Here is a 24,958-nt window from a genome sequence, read left to right on the forward strand (position 1 = left end):
TTACTATTGTACATTTCAAAAGTCAAAATGAAAATGTTAAAATATCACATTTTTACGCGATTTTTTTGGATATTATCCTTTTCGGAGAGGAGACAATTACGAATTTGTATGAATCGTTAAAATCAGTCCAGCGGTTCTTAAGTTATAAGCGTAGTAACTAACACAACTTTCTTTTATATATATAGATATATATATATATATATATATATATATATATATATATATATATATATATATATATATATATATATATATATATATATATATATATATATATATATATATATATATATATATATATATATATATATATATATATATATATGAAAATCGATTTTTGACATAAGTGAACAAGATAACTTTTCAATAAGTCTTAATAAAAAATTACAAATATTTCGACTAAAAAATATCATACATACTTAACACCAACAACGAAAAATATAGCCATTTGGAGAGCATTTTATATTCGGCCTTGCCAATGAATTACTTAGCATACAAATAATAATTTTTATAACGACCTTAACGAATTTCAATTACTTTACTATTATTTTACTTAGTTGGTTTCTTTTACAGTTACATATTTAATATTTATTAAGTTAGTTTTTGCTTTTTTTTTTGCACTTGTGCCCAGTGATAATAGTTTTCCAGTTGCGATTTTCGTATTAACAGCTTTCATAAACAAATAAAATAATTCCATAATAATTTTTCTTTGCTTCTTACAAAATAATTATTTTCTTTATATTAACATTTAAGCTTGTTAGTAGTTGGCAAACTACAATTGCTGCTATCGTCGTTCCATGCTGTACGTAGATGGCGAAGACGACAATAGGTGATGAGGATGTGAATGATGATGATGAGGTGGTGGCGGCTGGTGAGAAGGCAACAACAATGATGAATTATCATAGTTCAATTGAGTTGGAGGTCTTATTGAGCCAACCGGCGGCGATATTGATGACACTGCCACCCCTGTAGGTTGTGTATGATGGGGATGATGGTATGCTTGGTGGTTGGATGCTGCCGCCGCTGCTGCCACCGCTGAATTTGTTGTATAGTAAAAGTTTGTTGAATACTGTTGTAAGTTTTGAGGTAAAGTCAGGTGATAAGAATCTGAAAAAAAAAACGAAAGAAAAATTCCATTAATTACTTTATTCCAAGGGATAAAAAGTGCAGTCGATTGAATTATATTTGCCGTTAGCTGGAGTACCACCTGGTCCCAAAGCGAGAGCGAAAGAAAATAATTGTGGAATGTTGCCAAATGCCGGTCAGAGTTGGAAAGAAAGATAAGATAAATTAATTTTGATTAGTTATTATTACAATATATAAGGGTCATTGTAATGCAGACATAGAGATATTTTATATTGGTAATACTGAAGAGAGCTTTAAATTTAAAACAAATAAATAAATAACTAAAATGTCTTCTAAACTTTGATCTAAAATGTATTAATGCTTGCAATAACACCTATCTCAGAGTAGGAGAGGCGACGGAAGAAACGGGCCTATATCCCTCACCCCACTATCTGTTACAAATATTTTAACAAATGTAGTGTAATTTAGACCAGGCGTGCAAGGTGTTTTATAAGGCTGTCTTTTTTTAAATGTTACTATTATTATTTTATATTGGATGAACGAAATGTGTAACAATTTTGAAATTCCGAAGAAAAGATTTTTGGAAATTAGAAATTATTTCAAAAATGTTACTAAAATTCTGAAATGGTACCTTTGGTATAATGTGAAGAGATAGAGCAAAAAACTTGAAAATTGGTATAAGAATAAAGATAGAAAGGTGGTTTTGATGTATGATGGTGGCTTTGGAAATGTGTTATAAATGTGCGAACTGTACTAAACGGTACTGAATTTTGAACAGCTTGGTTTAAAGTGAACGGATAAAGTTGAAATTTTAAAAATTTCTATTGGGATACCTATTGGTGGTAGGTTTGTGATAAAGAGGTGGTTTTGGAAATGTGTACTACAGTTGCACGAAAAGTACTAAATCGTACTATATTCGTTACAATTTGGTTTTACGTGAACAAATAGGGCTTGAAATCTGAAATTTCGTGTTAGGGTCGCTGTTCATTTGTAGTCTGGACATACGGAGGTGGTTTCGCAAATGTGTACAATAATATTATTAAATTTCTTAATGGTATTATATTTGGGATAGAGATATGATTCTGAAATTTTATATTTAGATTAATTATGGTAATTTTGCTGGTTGAAGTGATAGGGCTGGAGTCCTGAAATGGTATCTTGAATTGATATATGGAGGTAATTTGGAAATGTGTACCAAAATTGCAGTAAAAGTACTAAATAAGAAATATAATATTGTGTGAAGGGATATAGGAGAAATCCTGAAATTTGATATGGAGGTCACTGTTGGTGTCTGGTGGGGGGTTTCAAGTGCGCACTATAATTGTTGGAAAAGTATTAAGTTGCGCTAAATTAGGTATTTGTTAAAGGGAGAGAGGTGGAGTCTCGAAATTTGATATTGAGGTCTCTGTTTGTATCTGGAATTTAGATATGAGGGTTATTTTGGAAATATTTACTATAATTGTTCTAAAAGTACTAAATAAAATTAAATTTGGTTCTGGGTGAAAGCTTAGAGAAGTTGGCGGTTTTGGAAATGCGTACCATAAGTTTAATAAATGGTACTAAATTTGGTAATGGGGGTAATTACAGAGCTAAACTCCTGAAATTTGATATCAAGGTAATTTTTGGTATCTAAAGTTATTATATGGAGATTGTTTTTAAAATGCGTACTTCAACTGTACGAAAAGAATTAATTTGGTATCCTGTATCTTTATGTGGACGTCACTGTTGGTGTAAAAGCTAAACATTTTCCTATTATTCTTTCCGATAAAGGAAAACTTGAATAATATTTAAGACTCTAAAAGTCTTAAAAATTAGTACGATGTATGAAGTTTTGATTAAAAATGTTTTTAAACTGAACAAATTGTGCATTTGGGGTACTAAAAAGGCCTAACACGACTTTTGGAACAAATCTAAAATTTTAAGGTGAACTTTCGCTGACTAAGTAGCAGGCACCATATCGGTATTCTACTTCTGATATTTAATACATTATTGAAATTCATTACAAATCCCTAAGGAGTAACCAATTTGAGAGAGAGAGAGAGAGATTTTGAGTGCCATTTTTAAACAGAAAGTTTTACTCAAAGATTTCGTGTTAAAACCGTCATCAATGTCAAAATTAGTTGTTCTTTGTGCAAAAAATGTATTGTCACTTTAAGCCGCATAATATAAACAGATCTTCGTAAGAAATTCTAGACTTCTTTACTGACTGTAATCTCAATATTATTTTGACCCATTATGTGAACTCAGGGGAAAACAATAGTTTATTTTTTTATATATCTGAGATTATCACCAACAATTCTTGGTGCATATTTTAGACGGAACCAGAACTCTATGCATAATATTTCAACGAAACACAATTGCGATCTGTATTTAATTTACAATTAATAGCAGACAAAAGGGCATACAAATTTAAGTCACTTTTTCTTATATTTGAGTACTAAACGACTATTTGTGTTTGAATTAAGAATTAAATCTTATTTAGCTCTTGAAAATTCTTTAACTATTTAAATAAAAATCGTAGGCCATGTATAGATATTTTAAATCCACATTTTATACACCCCCCATATTCGATCCAATCACAAATGAATTCATTCAAAATTTAATTTATTTCCAACAAATGACCATCATTGGCTATGGGAACATAAATCAAAAGCAACGAATAAATAAATTATCTGCAATTAATTGCCTAATTTCTGTGGTGAATCCTTTTGTATTAAAATCCTTTCGTTTAAGCTTATCCCAACCAATACTCTCGTTTTTATCAGCTCCTCTTATTAAAATCACCCCCCACAGACGTTGAGCTTATGTTAGCTTAGGCTAGGAAAATCAATAGCCCAACCCGGCCGCTGTTCAACGACCATCTACAAGAGAAGAAAGTGCAGATTGTGTGCGCTGCATTAATACAATCCCTGTTCTCTTCTCTCCCCCCAAAACATTGAGTTAACCAGCCACAACCCATAGCTATCATTACTTCACGTTTCATCAAATCACTGTGGGGCCGAAAACTGGATGGTCGACACTGATCCACCCCATCAATGAGATAATTGCTTAAGAAATTACTCACTTCATTAACCTCTTGACGGACATTTGATTATACGTAAAGTGATTGCAATTAGAATTGACTGAATGAAGGTGGTGTGTGTTGTCGTCCTCGTTAAGACCGACCGACCGAAAGATAAAGTTTTTGTTTGGTGGGGATTTTTTTCTTGCGCCTTTGATTCTCATTCAATTGGAAGATTTTTCAGATTCCTTAAGCGATTGCTTTTGTCGTTGGCGTTGTTTGTGTGTATTCTTATCGGTTGCTTGATAGATTGGCATTGTGACGTGATGGTGGCGGGGAGACTATGTATGTAAGTATGTGGAGTGCAATGCATTGGCATGAAGTTTTCTGATTGAAGTGGAAGGACAAATGCAAAAAACAGCTAAAACTTAGTCATTTGGAAAATTAAATGAATTAATTAAAACTCAATCAAGTATTTATTAAAGTTAAAAATTCAGATGGGATTTCAGGAGTTTGAGGAAGAAATTGATTTATCTTTGGATATAAAGTGTGATGAAAATTGTTGATGATGTTTTTCTTTGGAATGGGTGTAAAGAATAAATATGCCCTCCTCATATTTATTCTTTCTGATTTTGATTTAAATATGCGCCACCATAACAAGTGGGTATTCCTATGTTATCAATCCGTTTGTAACAACTTGAAATGTTCGTCGGAGAATCAATAAAGAAGTTATATTCTTTATCAACATATATATATATATATATATATATATATATATATATATATATATATATATATATATATATATATAATTTTTTTGTCAAATTACGCGAGAGAAGGGCACTATTATTTATTATTCTATATCTACATAGGCAATTTAAATTTTTGAAACGGGACTTGAAACGGGAGATATGGCATCAGAATCGGAGGTACCTCCAATAAGTTCAGATTTTGTATGCAGATAGATGCAACGTATAATTTCTTGTTTTGAATAAAAAAAAATATTGTTTACAACAAAGCTGGTCTATTATTTGGCAAAGTTCCCATAAGGTGGCTCTTTATTTCAGCGTTTTGAAAGGGTTTTTTCACAATTTAAAACTGAACGAGTCGTAATTTGATATATAGATACAATTTTTACTTTCAAAAAAGGTACTGTATAGATCCACTATTTGCTGCAGCTCTATATAATGTTACCTCCTGAGAATTTAGAAAGTTTTGACCAAAATTTTCAAACGCAAAAGAGGAATAAAAATGTTCCTTACCTTAATTATCAATATTGGTTCACGTTCGATAACAACAGGTATGAGTATTTTTGTGATTTGAAGGACTCGATATTATGAAACCTCAATAGGTAGAACACATTCTCGGACGTTCAGCATAAATTGGTTTATTTGAGTAAAACCAAGTTTTTTTTATGTTTTAACAAGTAAGCTTAAGTCGTGGGGGCCGACCATAATATGCGGTAAAGTTGCTGCAGATATGGAAGGTCTGGAATATGAAGATTCTCCTATGAAATATCCGCATATCTACTAATTAGCTTCTATTCTGACCCTAACCCTACCCCATCCAAAATTTCGTGAAGTTCGGACGATAATTGCGACCTTAATATTATGTCCCCAAGGCGAAAAATACAAAATGTATAATTCAATCTCGTACGTCAAATTTAAAAAATCGTATTCGATAAAAAATATGACAAAACAACTAAAGACACAGCTTAATACCCTCCACCATTTGGAAAGAACTTGAAAAAATGCAAAAACCTGCATAAGTATTTTTTTAGTAGTTGTTATTACAAACTTTGAATACGAAATTTGAAACAATTCCGGTGAATAATGTCGATAAATCATCAAAATACCGAAAATCGAGAGGAACTGTTATATGGGGCTACTATGGCTATACCTATGGGGGCTCATTTAGTGGCAAAATACACACGTGTGCAAAATTTTAGCCTTCTATTTCAATTCATTCGAAAGGTAGCGTGATTACGACTGACAGATGGACAGAAAATCAACGCTAAATCGACTTAGAATTTTACGCTGATCGAGAATATGTATATATACTTTGTAGGGTATATCAGGAGTATTACGAAAAGAAATTTCGATTTTTCTAAATTGTATTATTTTCTGCCAAAAGGCCATTCTGAATTGGTAAGAATTTTGTTTATATGTATTTTGCTTTATACCGATATCTTTGATATTAGCATGTGTTTGAGGTTTTGATTGAATTAAAAATATTCGCGGTTAAATGAAAATTTTTGTATATTTTTACATAAAAGTTATGGTCTATTTAACCCGCAAAATATTTTCGATGACCATCCAAATTGGTAGGCTTCTCCCCAGCCCCAAACTCTGTCCCCAATATAAAAACGATTACCAATTTTCGAAAGAAATTCAACTTCCAATGTCTTTTCAAGTATTTTGATAACCCTAATTTGAATTTGCAGTGAAGAATTCCCCGTAGTTTTTTTTCTTTCCTTAGAAATTGACGGGATCAATGCACACTTGGAGTGTTTTCCCAACGGGCATATATCCCTTCAATACTTTAGAAAATCGTAGTGTGGGTTTTTATCCTAGGTAATGGTTGAGAGAGCCAATAAGACAAAAACGTAACTTTTAAGGGTGAAAATCCTATTGGAAACTCCCTGGTGATTTTCCAACAGTGCAGTTGATAGCATTAACGCACGCTCTCCATGACACTTAAAGCAATCCCAACAAGGGGATATTTTATGTTTCAAATCCCAGCGAGAGGTTAATTCGTTTTAGGTTTTACGTAATTTTAACGCAGCTCTCAAAGCGAACGGAAATTCAATAAACTTTACTTTTTGGCCACACTATTTAGAGGACAATTCATGGGGCCACTTGAGAGTGCTGGTTTGGTGTGCGTTTCATTCGAATAGCTGGCTGGCTGGCTGGTTGTCTGCAATAACTCCCCCATTCTGGGTGACTGCCATTGCAGATGTATTTAAAATTTATAGTTTAACTCTTTATTTCGCTTTGTTTTTAATGTGATGGTTGAGCGGCATTAAGTCACGACGGTGGGACGTTTGCCAAAGCTTAAATGTGTCTTATTGTGGCATCATTTATCAGATACGCAGCATCTTTCATAATCAGGCCAAAAGCGGCAGCAGGGAAAAAAAGAAGCAAAGATAATAACATTGGTTAAAGTGGCAGCGCTGTACAGCCATACTCCTTTGTCAACATCAAACTCGTGGAAAAAGGGCAGACGAGTCAAATGCAAATGAGATAACACCACATCCACATGGTGGCCACTACGCATCTCGCATCGCGTTGTTAAGACAAAGACACACGTGGTTGGACGAGGCTGTCTGGTAGTGGGTAAAATCAATGGTTGGTTCTCGGATGAATGAGTTTGGCAAAAGCATGAGTGTGCGTTCGGATCAGACTTTAAACAGCGGCAGTTTTTAATTTATAACCGTCATTCATCCATTTCTCAAAGTAAATAAATTAATGAATGGGTGAATGTTATTGTAGGTATATATAACACATATGTTTGTTTATGCCTTTTTTGTTAGTAACATTCTGGAAGGAGTTTTGCTGTTTAAAGTTTTTTTCAAAAATAAGTTCATTAAAATATGAAAGTTTTATTTATGACGTGGAAAACTAAAATTTAAATAGAGAAGAAAATATATAACTACATGGAAATAAATATTAAATTTTATCTTTTCGGCAAAATTGATTTGAAGAGCTCACAAACGTTTCGTGTTTTTATACCCTCCACCATATATAGTATGGAAGGTATAGTAAGTTCCTCATTCCGTTTTTAACTCATCGAAATAATAATTTTAGACCCAATAAAGTATACATATTTTGTTGATCAGCGTAAAGTTCTAAGACGATTTAGCTCTGTCTGTCCGTCCACGTCCAGTCAAAACGAATTTAGGTAGGAAGCTAAAATGTTGCATAGATATATCTATTGTCTACAGGCAGGTCAAATACCGTATAACGGTACCCCCCGATATTCGGTATTTTGATGATTTTACCCTCATTTTCAATGGAATTGTCTGAAATCCACAATTAGTTCCTTTGAGTACTTTATCCACCAGAGGAGAATTGTCTATGTCTATAGTCTTCGTACAACGGTATCCCTCCCCCCTAAAATATTCGGTAATTTGGTGATTTCAGCCAAATTTTTCAATGGTATTTTCATGATTTTTGCAACACTATTCATCGGAATTGAAGTTCGGAACCATTACTACAGCCTCTGACAAATAATACTTATGCAGGACCTCGTCTTCGTATATCCCCCATATAATGTTTTTCATTTGAGTGGAATTTTTTGACGGATTTTTTTTTTTAAATTTTTGAAGTTTCTTCCAAATAATGGAGGGTATGAAAAGTTCGACCCGGCCGAACTTAGCTGCTTTGTTACTTGTTTCACTGTCAAACATCTTCAGGTTGGTCTTTGAATTGTCTTCTAAACGTACATGGCTTACAAATTATTGAATTTTATTCAAAGGGATTTGATATTATCAAATTACCCGCTCTGTTAAGGAAGTTCATCGCGCGTTTCTTCCATTTTATTGTCATTTTAATCTTTGGGTCAACAGATAAGTAAATTAGCAGAATTGTCGATTTCGAAATCTTTAAAACATTTATAGTGAAGAAAACAATGGCGATATGGTCTTAAAACTTGATATGGTCGGTTCAATAAACGACCACGCACAATTTTTAAACAAATCCAATTATGAAGCCTGAGATATTTTCACATTATTCGGTATAGATTTCTACGAAAATGAACCACGTAATCCTTATGTGTGTGATAATAGAATTCGTCAGCAAAAAGTCCACCCTAAAATTTTAGATTTGTTTCAACAACAAGTTTGACAAATTTTTTTTTCAATCAAAACTTCATATATCGTTCTAAATTTTCAAACTTTCAATGTTTTAAATAATATTCAAGTTGTTCCTATTTTGGAAATAATAATAGGAAATCAATTATCAAATCTTTCATTTTATACCCTCCATCATACTATGGAGGGTATATTAATTTTGTCATTCCGTTTGTAACTCCTCGAAATATTCATGTCAGACCCAACAAAGTATATATATTCTTGATCAGCGTAAAATTCTAAGACGATTTAGCCATGTCCGTCTGTCTGTCTGTCTGTCTGTCTGTCTGTCTGTCCGTCTGTCTGTCTGTTGTAATCACGCTATCTTTCGAACAAATTGAGATAGAAGGCCAAAATTTTGCACACATATTTTCCCAGTAGGCAGGTTAAGTTCGTAAATGGGCCATGTAGGTCCAAGTTATCATATTGCCCCCATATAACGGTACCTCCCGATATTCGGTATTTTGATGATTTTAGCGACATTATTCACCGGAATTATTTCAAATTTGATATTTGAAGTTCGTAATGGATACTACAGCCTAAGACAGAAAATTATCTGTGCAGGTCCACGTCTTCATATGGCCCCCATATAACGGTACCTCCCGATATTCGGTATTTTGATGATTTTAGCGACATTGTTTACCGGAATCGTTTCAAATTTGGTATTTGAAGTTCGTAATGGATACTTCATCCAAAGTCAAAAAATGAGCCATGTAGATTTACGTCTTCATATAGCCCCCATATAACGGTACCCCCCGATATTCGGTATTTTAATGATTTTAGCGACATTATTTACAGGGATTCTTTCAAATTTCGCATGTGAAGTTCGTAATGGATACTTCAGCCCATGCCAGAAAATTGTCTGTGCAGGTCCACGTCTTCGTATAGCCCCATATAACGGTACCCCCCATATTCGGTATTTTGACGATTTTAGCTACATTATAAACGGATTTTTCTTCAAGTTTCGCATTTAAATATTGTAATAATTTATGACAAAAGTTGCCTATGCAGGCCCACGTCGTCGTATAAGCATTCGGTATTTTTAAGATTTTAACAGAATTTTTAACGGTTTTTTTTTTTTGGAAATTGCCAAATTTGTACCAAATGGTGGAGGGTATTAAAAGTTCGGCCCGGCCGAACTTACAGCTTTTTTACTTGTTAATTTTACCGAGGAGGATATAAGTGAAACCAGCGCACAATGAACCACCATTCCATTTTTCTGTTCAAAACTATTTCAACGTTTCTATAATAATAAACCCTAGAAACCAACAAAGACAATTTTCAAGATTTCCGCTCTATCCCTTTATCCAATACCAAATTGAGTAACATTTAGTTCATTTAGTATAGTTAAGGTACTTATTTTCAAAACAATCTCCATATCTCAACCTTGGATAATAATAGTAACCTTAATATCAAATTCCAAGATTTCTGCTCTTTACCAAATTACCAAATTAAGTACCATCTAGTACAACTATAGTGCGCATATCTAAAACCAGCTCTTCTCATTCACAGACACCAACATTTACATTTATATCAAATTGCAGTATTCCAGCTCTATTCCTTCATCCAATACCTAATTTAGTACTTTTTGTACAATTATAGTACATATTTCCAAAATCAACTTTATATGCCGACAGATTTTACGAACAAATATTGTACACATATCCAAAATCACCTCCATGTTTTAACCACATACATCAATAGTGACATCTATATTAAATTTCAGGATTTCATCTTTATTCCTTCAGCCAATACTAAATTCAGTACCATTTAGTACTTTTCGTACAATTATATTACACATTTCCAAAACCATTTCCATATCTCAATTCCAGATACCACCATAGATCTCAATAATAAATTTGAGGATTCCAAACCTATTCCTTTACCCAATACCAAATGTAGTACTATTTAGTACTTTTCGTAAAAATATTTGACGCATTTCGAAACCACCGCCAATCAGTAATAAAAATATCAAATTTTAGAATTCTATCTCTATCGCTTCACCCATTACCAAATTTAGTACCATTCAGTAATTTTCGTACAATTATAGCACACATTTCCGAACCGCCTTCATATGTCCAGATTACACATGAACAGCGACTCTAATACCAGTTTTAACTAGCAATCATAATCTGTTCCCCCAATACCAAATTGTACCAAATATAATACGATTTGGTGCTTTTCGTGCACTTGTAGTACCAAAAGGGACCTCAATAAGAAAAATCAAAATTTCAGCTTCATTTGTTAAATCAAACTGCTTGCACACTTATTACACATCTCCAAAACCGCCTTCATATATTAATCTTGATTCTCACATCCATTTTCAAGTTTTTAGCTCTATTCAATAATAATATAATATCAAATGGTACCAGTTCCAAGTTAGGTACTATTTTCGAACTTTTCGTAATCTAAATTCCAAAAAACCCTTGTAAACATCTACTCTGCACTCCATCAGAGACGCTCATTCCAAATTTCATTTTTGTTCATTCCGTTGGTTCAATGTAAATAATTAAATTTTTTGTACATTTTTGTAATTTTCGTACCCACTTACAAATTCTCAAAACCCAGCCTTATCACACGCCTACGCACCAAGACTGCTCCTTTTAAAGTTCTAGCTTCAACCGTTTTGTCTGGTCGTAAATTCTTGTTCAGTCTGTCAGTTATTTCACTACTCTGTTATATGTAAAGATTGTTTTAGTTACTACGCTCATAACTCAAAAAAGCCTTGGCTAATTTTGACAATCCGAATGAATTCGAAATGGTTGCTTGCAGAAAAGGACAAAAATCTGCATAAAAATGTGCCAATTAAGGTGGGGAAGAAATTATTTTTCCCACATTTTTTTGATATATGTATATAATTTTGCCATATTTTATGCTGCAAGAAATGTATTAAACGTTAAGTATTGCTTCAGTCACAATTCGCAGAATGTACGTCCCGAAATTCACTCCACTCACTCGCAAATACATATTACGAATGTTAGGAACTTAAACATCAAATTAGATGAAACAGCAATGGCTATATCTGAACTGATTTTCGCCAAATTCAATGTACTTGCCTCTAGACTAAATTCAATCGGGTATGCCAAAATTCAGATCACTTGGACTGATATTGGCTATTAGGTGCACAATTAACCCGAAATCGGTTGAGGATATCCATGGCAGCTATATCCAAATCCGAACCGATCTTGACAAAATTTGATATACTTATTTCGAAGCTGTATCAAATACCTGATACCAAAGATCATTGTTGTGGAATGAATTTTACGCTTGTGAGGGACTTTAAACCCCAAATCGGATAAAACATATATATAGGTCATTTGTACTTATATTAGCCATATGGTGCACAATTAGACCGAAATCGGCAGAAGATATATCGGAGCTATATCTAAATCTGATACGATTATCACTAATTTTAATTCGGTTTGTCCTTGGGCCAAAAAATACTGTTTGCAAAATGTCATCTCAATCGGATAATAAGTGCGACCTGCATTTTGTTAACAAGAATACATGGACGGACGGACGGACGGACCAACATGCATAAATCGACTGAGAAAGTGATTCTATGAACATCCTCAAAAGTAACTATGGGTCTATCTCGCTTCCTTTTCTATGTTACAAACAAATGCACAAAGACATAATAATAATGTGGTGTAGGGTATATAAAATTAATAAATTAAAAAAGAATAATTTTGAAATTTTAAACAATTCTAGAAAAAAGTGTCGCTAAAATCATCAAAATACTATAGGGAGGTACAGTTATATTTTGGCTATACCTAAACGTGGACCTTTATAGTACATTTTCAATACCAAAAGTTTTGCAGACCAAACACACATTTGAATAGAATTTTATTAACCTCCTTCAATTCGTTCGGAAGCTAGAGTGATCTCCACAGACGGTCAAACTGACCGAAATTGTTAAATCGACATAGAATTTTATGCTGATCAGGAATATTTATACTTTGTGGGGTCTAAAATGTATATTTCGAGGTGTTACAAACGGAATGACAATCTTTATATACCCTCCATACTATGGTGGAGGTTATAAAAACGAAATTGTTCCTTTATTTTACAATGCATTTGTTCTATTTTCTTTGTAATATATAGTCAGATATCGGAGTTTTAGCAAAATATATACCAGAAACTCAATATTCAAATATCGATTTGTATTCCCATTAGCACAAAAATATATTGGAAATATGAAGCAACTGCCACAAAATTTAGAATAGTTCCGGCCAACCCCCAAAATAAAACTCTGCATGACTATATGAAATTTCCGGAATCAAATATACAATTAAAGGTAGATGTGCATCAAATACATAGATTGTTTTCTAGCATTTTTTTTTGTTCTGAAAATATTGTTTTTATATATATAAAGATTCAAAGGGAGGAACGTGATAATTACGTCCTCTGACCTTTAAATTGGAAATTAATGCATTATTTATATTCCCAGCAATCGAAAAATAGAGATAGGTAGACATACCCAGACCTACCAATAAAGCCCTGAAACAAAATTGGTTCCATAATATTTGCATTTATTGATAATTTTCGTTAATTCTGTCAGAAATCACAGAAAAGTACTAGTTTCCTATTTAAGATTTTACACATCAAAATTAAACAAACGCACCATCTTAACTCTACATGTATACGTATACATATGCATTTATCACTCTTCATGGGCAACTAACAATAAAAGTATGGCTTAATACATATCTGGCTATGCCAGACAAAAGGTCGACATTCCATGCAACACAACCGGCTAACTTAATTAATTTATGCGACATCGGCAAAACGCCCAAAAAGAACTCATTTCAGAATTTAACCAGTCCCCAAATCTAAAAAACAACATCCTCTGATGCATTCAATGGGTTCAGATGGACAGGAAAACGAACAAAGAATTGGAGAACGTCACCTTAACAAAACAAACAAAACGAGCAAAAAAACTCACACATGGCCAAAGAATCTGTCGGATGGTCATTTATGTTTATTTGTCTTTTAATGACGCTGTCGTTGTTGCTTTCTTTACCTGCTTTCATTCAGAGGCTTGGGTCCCCATTTCAAAGTATCGTACACTTTTGTTCTGAGTATATCTTGTCAACTGTGAAAGAAATTGGTGGCAATGGCTCTGATGGCGAATGTGATGCCATTTGTGTGTTTGAGAAGGAACGAAGCCTAATTTGGATAATAATAGTAACCTTAATATCAAATTCCAAGATTTCTGCTCTTTACCAAATTACCAAATTAAGTACCATCTAGTACAACTATAGTGCGCATATCTAAAACCAGCTCTTCTCATTCACAGACACCAACATTTACATTTATATCAAATTGCAGTATTCCAGCTCTATTCCTTCATCCAATACCTAATTTAGTACTTTTTGTACAATTATAGTACATATTTCCAAAATCAACTTTATATGCCGACAGATTTTACGAACAAATATTGTACACATATCCAAAATCACCTCCATGTTTTAACCACATACATCAATAGTGACATCTATATTAAATTTCAGGATTTCATCTTTATTCCTTCAGCCAATACTAAATTCAGTACCATTTAGTACTTTTCGTACAATTATATTACACATTTCCAAAACCATTTCCATATCTCAATTCCAGATACCACCATAGATCTCAATAATAAATTTGAGGATTCCAAACCTATTCCTTTACCCAATACCAAATGTAGTACTATTTAGTACTTTTCGTAAAAATATTTGACGCATTTCGAAACCACCGCCAATCAGTAATAAAAATATCAAATTTTAGAATTCTATCTCTATCGCTTCACCCATTACCAAATTTAGTACCATTCAGTAATTTTCGTACAATTATAGCACACATTTCCGAACCGCCTTCATATGTCCAGATTACACATGAACAGCGACTCTAATACCAGTTTTAACTAGCAATCATAATCTGTTCCCCCAATACCAAATTGTACCAAATATAATACGATTTGGTGCTTTTCGTGCACTTGTAGTACCAAAAGGGACCTCAATAAGAAAAATCAAAATTTCAGCTTCATTTGTTAAATCAAACTGCTTGCACACTTATTACACATCTCCAAAACCGCCTTCATATATTAATCTTGATTCTCACATCCATTTTCAAGTTTTTAGCTCTATTCAATAATAATATAATATCAAATGGTACCAGTTCCAAGTTAGGTACTATTTTCGAACTTTTCGTAATCTAAATTCCAAAAAACCCTTGTAAACATCTACTCTGCACTCCATCAGAGACGCTCATTCCAAATTTCATTTTTGTTCATTCCGTTGGTTCAATGTAAATAATTAAATTTTTTGTACATTTTTGTAATTTTCGTACCCACTTACAAATTCTCAAAACCCAGCCTTATCACACGCCTACGCACCAAGACTGCTCCTTTTAAAGTTCTAGCTTCAACCGTTTTGTCTGGTCGTAAATTCTTGTTCAGTCTGTCAGTTATTTCACTACTCTGTTATATGTAAAGATTGTTTTAGTTACTACGCTCATAACTCAAAAAAGCCTTGGCTAATTTTGACAATCCGAATGAATTCGAAATGGTTGCTTGCAGAAAAGGACAAAAATCTGCATAAAAATGTGCCAATTAAGGTGGGGAAGAAATTATTTTTCCCACATTTTTTTTGATATATGTATATAATTTTGCCATATTTTATGCTGCAAGAAATGTATTAAACGTTAAGTATTGCTTCAGTCACAATTCGCAGAATGTACGTCCCGAAATTCACTCCACTCACTCGCAAATACATATTACGAATGTTAGGAACTTAAACATCAAATTAGATGAAACAGCAATGGCTATATCTGAACTGATTTTCGCCAAATTCAATGTACTTGCCTCTAGACTAAATTCAATCGGGTATGCCAAAATTCAGATCACTTGGACTGATATTGGCTATTAGGTGCACAATTAACCCGAAATCGGTTGAGGATATCCATGGCAGCTATATCCAAATCCGAACCGATCTTGACAAAATTTGATATACTTATTTCGAAGCTGTATCAAATACCTGATACCAAAGATCATTGTTGTGGAATGAATTTTACGCTTGTGAGGGACTTTAAACCCCAAATCGGATAAAACATATATATAGGTCATTTGTACTTATATTAGCCATATGGTGCACAATTAGACCGAAATCGGCAGAAGATATATCGGAGCTATATCTAAATCTGATACGATTATCACTAATTTTAATTCGGTTTGTCCTTGGGCCAAAAAATACTGTTTGCAAAATGTCATCTCAATCGGATAATAAGTGCGACCTGCATTTTGTTAACAAGAATACATGGACGGACGGACGGACGGACCAACATGCATAAATCGACTGAGAAAGTGATTCTATGAACATCCTCAAAAGTAACTATGGGTCTATCTCGCTTCCTTTTCTATGTTACAAACAAATGCACAAAGACATAATAATAATGTGGTGTAGGGTATATAAAATTAATAAATTAAAAAAGAATAATTTTGAAATTTTAAACAATTCTAGAAAAAAGTGTCGCTAAAATCATCAAAATACTATAGGGAGGTACAGTTATATTTTGGCTATACCTAAACGTGGACCTTTATAGTACATTTTCAATACCAAAAGTTTTGCAGACCAAACACACATTTGAATAGAATTTTATTAACCTCCTTCAATTCGTTCGGAAGCTAGAGTGATCTCCACAGACGGTCAAACTGACCGAAATTGTTAAATCGACATAGAATTTTATGCTGATCAGGAATATTTATACTTTGTGGGGTCTAAAATGTATATTTCGAGGTGTTACAAACGGAATGACAATCTTTATATACCCTCCATACTATGGTGGAGGTTATAAAAACGAAATTGTTCCTTTATTTTACAATGCATTTGTTCTATTTTCTTTGTAATATATAGTCAGATATCGGAGTTTTAGCAAAATATATACCAGAAACTCAATATTCAAATATCGATTTGTATTCCCATTAGCACAAAAATATATTGGAAATATGAAGCAACTGCCACAAAATTTAGAATAGTTCCGGCCAACCCCCAAAATAAAACTCTGCATGACTATATGAAATTTCCGGAATCAAATATACAATTAAAGGTAGATGTGCATCAAATACATAGATTGTTTTCTAGCATTTTTTTTTGTTCTGAAAATATTGTTTTTATATATATAAAGATTCAAAGGGAGGAACGTGATAATTACGTCCTCTGACCTTTAAATTGGAAATTAATGCATTATTTATATTCCCAGCAATCGAAAAATAGAGATAGGTAGACATACCCAGACCTACCAATAAAGCCCTGAAACAAAATTGGTTCCATAATATTTGCATTTATTGATAATTTTCGTTAATTCTGTCAGAAATCACAGAAAAGTACTAGTTTCCTATTTAAGATTTTACACATCAAAATTAAACAAACGCACCATCTTAACTCTACATGTATACGTATACATATGCATTTATCACTCTTCATGGGCAACTAACAATAAAAGTATGGCTTAATACATATCTGGCTATGCCAGACAAAAGGTCGACATTCCATGCAACACAACCGGCTAACTTAATTAATTTATGCGACATCGGCAAAACGCCCAAAAAGAACTCATTTCAGAATTTAACCAGTCCCCAAATCTAAAAAACAACATCCTCTGATGCATTCAATGGGTTCAGATGGACAGGAAAACGAACAAAGAATTGGAGAACGTCACCTTAACAAAACAAACAAAACGAGCAAAAAAACTCACACATGGCCAAAGAATCTGTCGGATGGTCATTTATGTTTATTTGTCTTTTAATGACGCTGTCGTTGTTGCTTTCTTTACCTGCTTTCATTCAGAGGCTTGGGTCCCCATTTCAAAGTATCGTACACTTTTGTTCTGAGTATATCTTGTCAACTGTGAAAGAAATTGGTGGCAATGGCTCTGATGGCGAATGTGATGCCATTTGTGTGTTTGAGAAGGAACGAAGCCTAATTTTTAAATTAATGAGCACTGTTTTGACGGTAGATTCGAATGGAAGATAAGCAGCAGAAATTCATTGATGCATTTTGGATCATATGGTTCCATAACCTTGCCAATGAAATATCATTCAAGAATGCTTGATTTAATTTAAAATACGAGGCCAGATCAATAAGTTTGTGACGTTCTTAAACTCTCTCTCTCTCTCTCTCTCTCTCTCTCTCTCTATCGTAGTTGTATAAAATGGAACATGTCTTATATCATTATGGATTGCTGGCAAATTATCAGTAATTTCATTCATTTGTATGCCTTATCAAAATTAATAACAAATATATTTTTGACCAATCATTTATTTATTTATGGAAGTAATATCTCAGTTCTCAATACATTTATTTATGTTTCTAAACAGTCACTGGTGGGTAAATCCGAAAAATATGGTAAATTCGTAAACCAAATTAATACAATTTCTTATTGTCACAGGACTACAATTCACTTGATATTTATCATGCCATTGCTTAGAGGTTTTCCTAAAAACATAAAAAAATACCTTTAATTTTTCCCGATTTGGCAGTTGCCCTTACGGTAGATGTTAAAGCTGTTTAAGTTTGACGGGGATATAAAAATATTTATCTAGTGAATTTAGCCAGAATTTTTGTGAAAAAATCACTAAAATTTCCATGTAAAAGCGAATGATTTTAATTCGCTCACTTCCGACGGAGGGGGAAAATATAGTTCAATTATTAAAAAGTTTTGTAAGGTTTCGTAGTTCCAAACGAAAATGCAAAATCTGAGCCGAAAAAATTAACTCGAATCAGACTCTGGGCAATAATATTTTGTATTCGTCAGTTTTTCCAATAAACGTTTGTCCATATTAAAAACGGTTGCTTGCAAATAGTTTGATAAAATTACGAATATTGTCAAAAAACTGTTCTAAACTCCACCTTTTTTGTTGTAATTCGAATATTTTAAACCCTCCAGCTCGAAATATACATTTTAGACCCCACAACGTATATATATCCATGATCCACGATGACCGCCCATCCGTCGGTCTGTAGAAATCGCTCTATGTTCCGAACGAATTGAAGTAGGTTAATATTTTTTTCCTTCTTTAGTATTGAATACGGGCCATACCTAGCGTTTTCTAGCTTAGGTATAGCCCCCATATAACTGGATACTACAGCCGAAGACAGAAAATTGTCTGTGCAGGTCCACGTCTTCGTATAGCCCCCATATAACGGCACCCCCGACATTTTGTACTTTGTTGATTTTAGCGACACTATTCACCGGAATTCTTTCAAATTTGGTATTTGATGTTCGTAATGGATGCTACAGCATATGACAGGAGATTGTCTGGTCAGGTCCACGTCTTCGTATAGCCCCCATATAACGGTACCTCCCTATATTCTGTATTTTGATGATTTTAGCGACATTATTCACCGGAATTGTTTCGTGCTTGAATTTCCTAATAGGTGCTGTAGTGTGTGACAGATAATTGTATATGCAGGTCCAGGTATTCGTACAGCCCCTAAATATCGATTCCTCCCGATATTCAGTATTTTGATGATATAAACGACTTTATTCATGGGAATTGTTTCAAAATTTGTATTTGAAGTTCCTAATGAAAACTACAACCTGTGACAGAAAATTGTCTATGCAGGTCTACGTATAGCCTCTTAATATCTGTACCTCTCTATGTGTGCAATATTTTGATGATTTTAGCTACATTATTCACCGGAATTGTTAAAATTTCGTATTTCCACTTCGTAATGGGTACTACAGCTTGTGATACCACGCATTCGTATAGATCCTAAAATAACGGTAACTACCTATATTTTTAAAATTTTAACAGAATTTGTAACGAATTCTATTTCTTATTTATTTATTTATTTTTAATTATTTATTTATATTTTTTTGAACATTTCCAAAGCCTTTTCAAATGGATGGGCTCGGCCGAACTCACTTTTTTTTCACTTGTTTTATTTAATTCGTAGAATTGTAATTTGAGAATTTCATTTGTAATTCAAATTATTTCAGTTGTAATTCGAGAATTCCATGTGTAATTCGAATTATTCATTTGCAATCCAAATTATTTAAATTGTAAAGCGAAATTTTTACATTTTCTAGACGGAATAGTCCTACAATCATAGTTCTATAATCATAGTCAAGCAGGTCAGTTGAAAATGTGTACCTTCGGTTGCCCACCGAAACTCAAGCGTCGCTCTCCGCTCACATTAATCGACCGTCGCATCAGAATAAATGTCGAATATAATCGCGAAAATATTCTGGAGGGTATTAAAGCCTTGGGCACGCAAACATTTTAGCCACAGACCTTGGACATTCCAACAGGACTCAGCACCATCGCACTCAGCACGCACCACCAAGGAATGGTTACGAAATGAGGTTCCTCGCTTTATTTCCAGCGCACAATGACTATCAAAATTTCCGGATACCAATTCGTTGAACTATTGTATCTGGAGTATTTTGGAAAGCAATGTTCTCTGCTAAATGTGACGGTTTCATTGGCCGTTTGAAGGCCACAATTCGTGTCAACGGTGAACAATTCGAACAAAATTCTCTGCTAAATTTTATAAAGATAACCTAATGCTGTGTGACTTTCATCTTCGGAGACCTGAATTCAAGGCTGTCTTTGCCCCAGAATGCAATAGTCCTTAACATACCTCCAAATTTGGCTAATGGAATCAAAGTATAGTAGATTTGGAGTTATAATTTGCCGATATTACATCAAGTATGTAATAATGTTAATGTACTTAGCCCCCTTTAAATAGGTCGCTTACATTTGCAATGTATCGTTTCATCATTCTTTCTCACCTTTAAGGAAGTACTTCTTATCAAATGTTTCTAAGACTACTTATTAAATTCTACCAAATTTCGGAAAACTCATACTTCATGGAGTACCAAACAAACTTTCATTCCATATAAAGTTCGGCAATGATAAGACTGATGAGAATTTGATGATGACATTTATCAAAAAATAAAAGGAAAAAAAAAGAAATCTTAAAAACTCAAGAATGTTACTCCATTAACAACAGAGCAACAACTTCAATGAATGTCAGACGAACATTAAAATCACATTGCAGAAACGAAACGTGGATATGGAGGGGAGCCAACATTGAATGTGTTGAATATTGGCACGCGATGCGATATGAAATCCCAATTCCAATACGAATCAATATCACAGGCGATAACTGTATAAAACAGGAACACAATCAAATCGTTGTGTGAGCACTATATCAAAATAATAATAAATGTCCACAAAGCCAAGAGATGCTAAACCAAGGCCATAAATTCTGAAACAATGAAGTGGATGAAAGTGGAATGATTGTGTGGTGGGTAATGAAAGAATTCAAAATCAAGGGGAAATACTACGGAATGCTTCTGTAGGCGGTGTTCCTACTAAATGTTTTATGGCCATAAGGTTAGAAGAGGTCACTGAAAGTTGCCTCCTTTACTTTTTTTTTTTTTGGCAATCAACTTAGCAGACACTATGACTTAGTTTCCCCAACTAAAGCTCGTTACTTGTGGAAGATACGCCGGGAACAATATAATCTTGGGCCAGGAGTTAAATCATATCCCTCGTCGGAGAACGTTAAGTGCTTCGTAATTGATATAATAAAATATTTATGAATTAAAACTGAAAATTGCTGTTCACTTCAGCAGCTGGGCAGGCGAGAGTAAAAGTGCCTTGTTTCTTTCAAGTCAAGAGCACAGTTTTTAACTTTCAATTGTAGGGGAAATGTTGACAATTATTCCTTTGTTGTGTTTGATAATTGTCCTTTAATAATTAAGGGGATGTTGAAAGTTTTCCACTTTTGTGACGTGAAATAAGGAGGTATTGTCAAGTTTTGAGAGCTAAATGGAAACAATTTAGTTTTGTTAATTTCACTACCATAAAAGGTTTTATTTCCGGGAGGCTTATATTGGCCTTGATTGTGAAGCTGATTGTTTGTAGTTTTGCTATGAACAGAAGGCTATTTTTATGTATTTCACAATAAGGTAGATGGTATGTTATTTTTGTCATTTCTCGAAATATTTATTGTTAATCTGCGCAAAATTCTAAGTCAATTTCGCAATATACACATATAGCGATTCCATTAAATTTAAGACATAAATAATCCCAAGTACATGTTGAATTATAATGAAATCAGAAAATCAATACTGGGCTTCAACTACATACATTGAAGAACTGTAATATCTTTTGTTGTTGCAAAATGGTCAGGCTTAATCCCTTTGTTGTTGTTTTTATACAAACAACGTTTGTTTATTAGTGGAGAACGATGGTAATGTTTACCAGGGGGTAAGGCAGGGAATACCTAGGTTTCGGAAAGAGCCACCAATCCTCATCAGTTCCCTTGTTTTTTGTCTGGGATATTCTCCCCAGAAGTTATTTTAAAAATAACTTCTATGACCAAAAACATTTTTTACCCAAGTGACGAGATCGTAAGCTCAATAGAAGAGGAACCAAAGAATTAAATAAAACTAAAATTATTTTCTTTCTCCACTTGTTATGCTTTCGTTCTACGTGAACGAAGTAGCATAACCCCTTCGTCGACCGTGCCTTGTCTATTAATAGACAATTTGAATTTGAAGAATAATCATTGAGCGGGCTTTAATTTTAAAAGGTATTACAGAGCAGTGTTGGCTTGTTAGTTCGGGATACCATGGTATTTTGTTGTTACAAAATGGTCAGGCTTAATCCCTTTATTGTTGTTGAAAATTTGAAAAATTCTGCTATATCATAAAAATGCCGTATATAAAAGGTTTACCGTTATATTGGAGCCATACGAAGTCGGAGACCTACATATGCAACTTTTCCACAAGCCATTGCGATATTTAAATACGAAACTTGAAACAATTCCCGTGAATAATGTCGGAGGCACCAATATATGGGAGATATAAGACGACATGGACATATTTTAGCAATTTTCTGTCATAGGATATAGTATCCGTTAGGAGCTTCAAATTCTACGTTTGAAACATTTCCGGTGAAAAGTGTGGCACAAATTTTAAAAATATCGAATATATGGTAGTACATTTATTTTGGACTATTCCATAACTTAGACCTACATAGACAGTTCTTTGCAAGTATATTTCTTACATAAGTGAATACATGCTGCTATTTTACAGCAAATTCGGATTAAAATTGTGACTAAAACTCCAGAAAACCTTAAATCTGTCGGTACAGTTATATTGAGACTAACCAAAATGATGACATATAGGGTGAGCTAAAAAACTGCAACAAAGTTAAAAGCCATAATATTTACATTTTTTTAATAAAATTTTAGAATAAATTTAGATTTGTTCGAATTGGTCACATTTGGCACGAATTATGGCCTTCAAACGGCAAATGAATCCTTCACACTCTGCCCGAATGTTGCTCTGTGGTATTTTGGCCCATTCCCGGCGAAGCGCCTGCTTGAGGTGATCGACACTTTGGTATTTTTAGTTAAAACCTTGCAAATACTCCAGACACAATAGTCCAACGGATTGGTATCCGGAGATTTTGGTGGCCATTGTGCGTTGAAAATGTAGCGGGGAACCTGATTTTGTAACCATTCTTGGGTGACGCGTGCTGAGTGCGATGGTACTGAGTCCTGTTCTAATGCCCAAGATCTGCGGCCAAAATGTTTGCGTGCCCAAGGCTTTAATACACCCTCTAGAATATTTTCGCGAGAATATTCGGACAACGAAAGTTTTCTTATCGGTAAAAACCAAATTCGGCAGTTCAGCACTTTCGGCCAAGCGAAGCAACTCTTTAGCTCTTTTGTGTCCATTTTTCTGTTGCTGTATATGTTCTTGCACTGTTTGGAATTTCAATGGCTTTACCCTGAGCTCATTTTTCAATATTTGCCGAACATATCGCAATGTTGAGCTCACGAGCCGTTTTTCAGCCACTGCCTCGCGTCTGGCTACGCTACCAGTATCACGGTAACGAGCGATGTTACGATACACAAAAGATTTCTTCACATTTAAATGCTGGAGTGCTCCAAAGATAGCCACTTGTGGTTTTCCAGCCATATAAAAAGAGATAATTATATCAACCTATTTTATTTCATTAGGAAGCTAAAGTGATTTTCACCGTCGGAGGGACATCGCTAAATCGACATAGAATTTTATGCTGATCAAGAATATATATACCCTGTGGGGTCTAAAATTTATGTTTTGATGTGTTACAAATGGAGTGGAAATTGATGAGGTGAGATGGGAAAGAATACATTCCACTTGCAAAGCCTTACAAGGATTAAACAAGTAAGCAAAGGTTACAGCCGCTCTTAGGCGACAAGTGAACTCTATACCACCATAAATAGCGGTACATTTTTTTAAGCCCATTTTGATAAATCCTTCTCTATGTTTACCATATCTAATACTGGAAAATCTTTTCAACGTTTGCTCCCTAATTTTCGAATCTTAGGCGTATATAGATTGATTTCGAATTTAATGGTCGATTGCTGTCATTATTACTTTAAAAAAACAATGTTCGCTATAAGAACATGTCATAATTAAAATAATATCATGTAATTATGCAAAAGGTCAAAAATATTGTGGAAAATACCCTGTATTTAGGCCATCTGTCGGCTAATGGGAATTAAAATACATAAGACTTAAATTCTTTTATATATGTATTTTCCTATATGATCATGTCTGACTATATACAGAGTGAGATGAAAAAACTGCAGCCAACTTCAGACTGCTGTCATTTCTAAGCCACTCGTCTGACAGCTGTTAAAGTTATTTCAGTGACAGCTCATTATATTGTTTACAAGGGTACAAAAGCATTTGGGTGAGAATTTTCCAGAAATAAAGTTATTCGTTATGGAATTCAAGCGTGATAGTGTGATTTCTTTATATTTGGCTGGAAAACCACAAGTGGCTATCGTTAGAGCACTCCAGCATTTAAATGTAAATAAATCTTTTCTGTCTCGTACCATCGCTCGTTACCTTGATACTGGTATCGTAGCCCAATGTCAAGGAAGTGGACAGAAGAAAACAGAACATCAGCAACAATGGTTCGAAAAGTAAAGAAGCGACTTGATAGAAACCCGCGCGCCAGTGGCCGA

At 33.9% G+C, this 24,958-nt stretch overlaps 1 protein-coding gene across 1 annotated transcript in view; it reads right to left on the minus strand.

Annotated features, from left to right (window-relative positions):
• Nucleotides 1-407: 407 nt before the first annotated feature.
• The window catches only part of LOC105261815 (homeobox protein caupolican-like), a 196,892-nt gene continuing 172,341 nt past the window's right edge, over nt 408-24,958 (minus strand). Inside the window, exon 6 of the mRNA XM_059124440.1 lies at nt 408-1,107. Within this exon, the coding sequence (XP_058980423.1) occupies nt 785-1,107 (323 nt within the window). The 3' untranslated portion in view covers nt 408-784. The remainder of the gene's footprint in view (nt 1,108-24,958) is intronic.

The sequence above is a fragment of the Musca domestica genome, unplaced genomic scaffold (genome assembly GCF_030504385.1).
Source record: "Musca domestica strain aabys unplaced genomic scaffold, Musca_domestica.polishedcontigs.V.1.1 29, whole genome shotgun sequence".
In the NCBI taxonomy this organism is placed as follows: Eukaryota; Metazoa; Arthropoda; class Insecta; order Diptera; family Muscidae; genus Musca; species Musca domestica.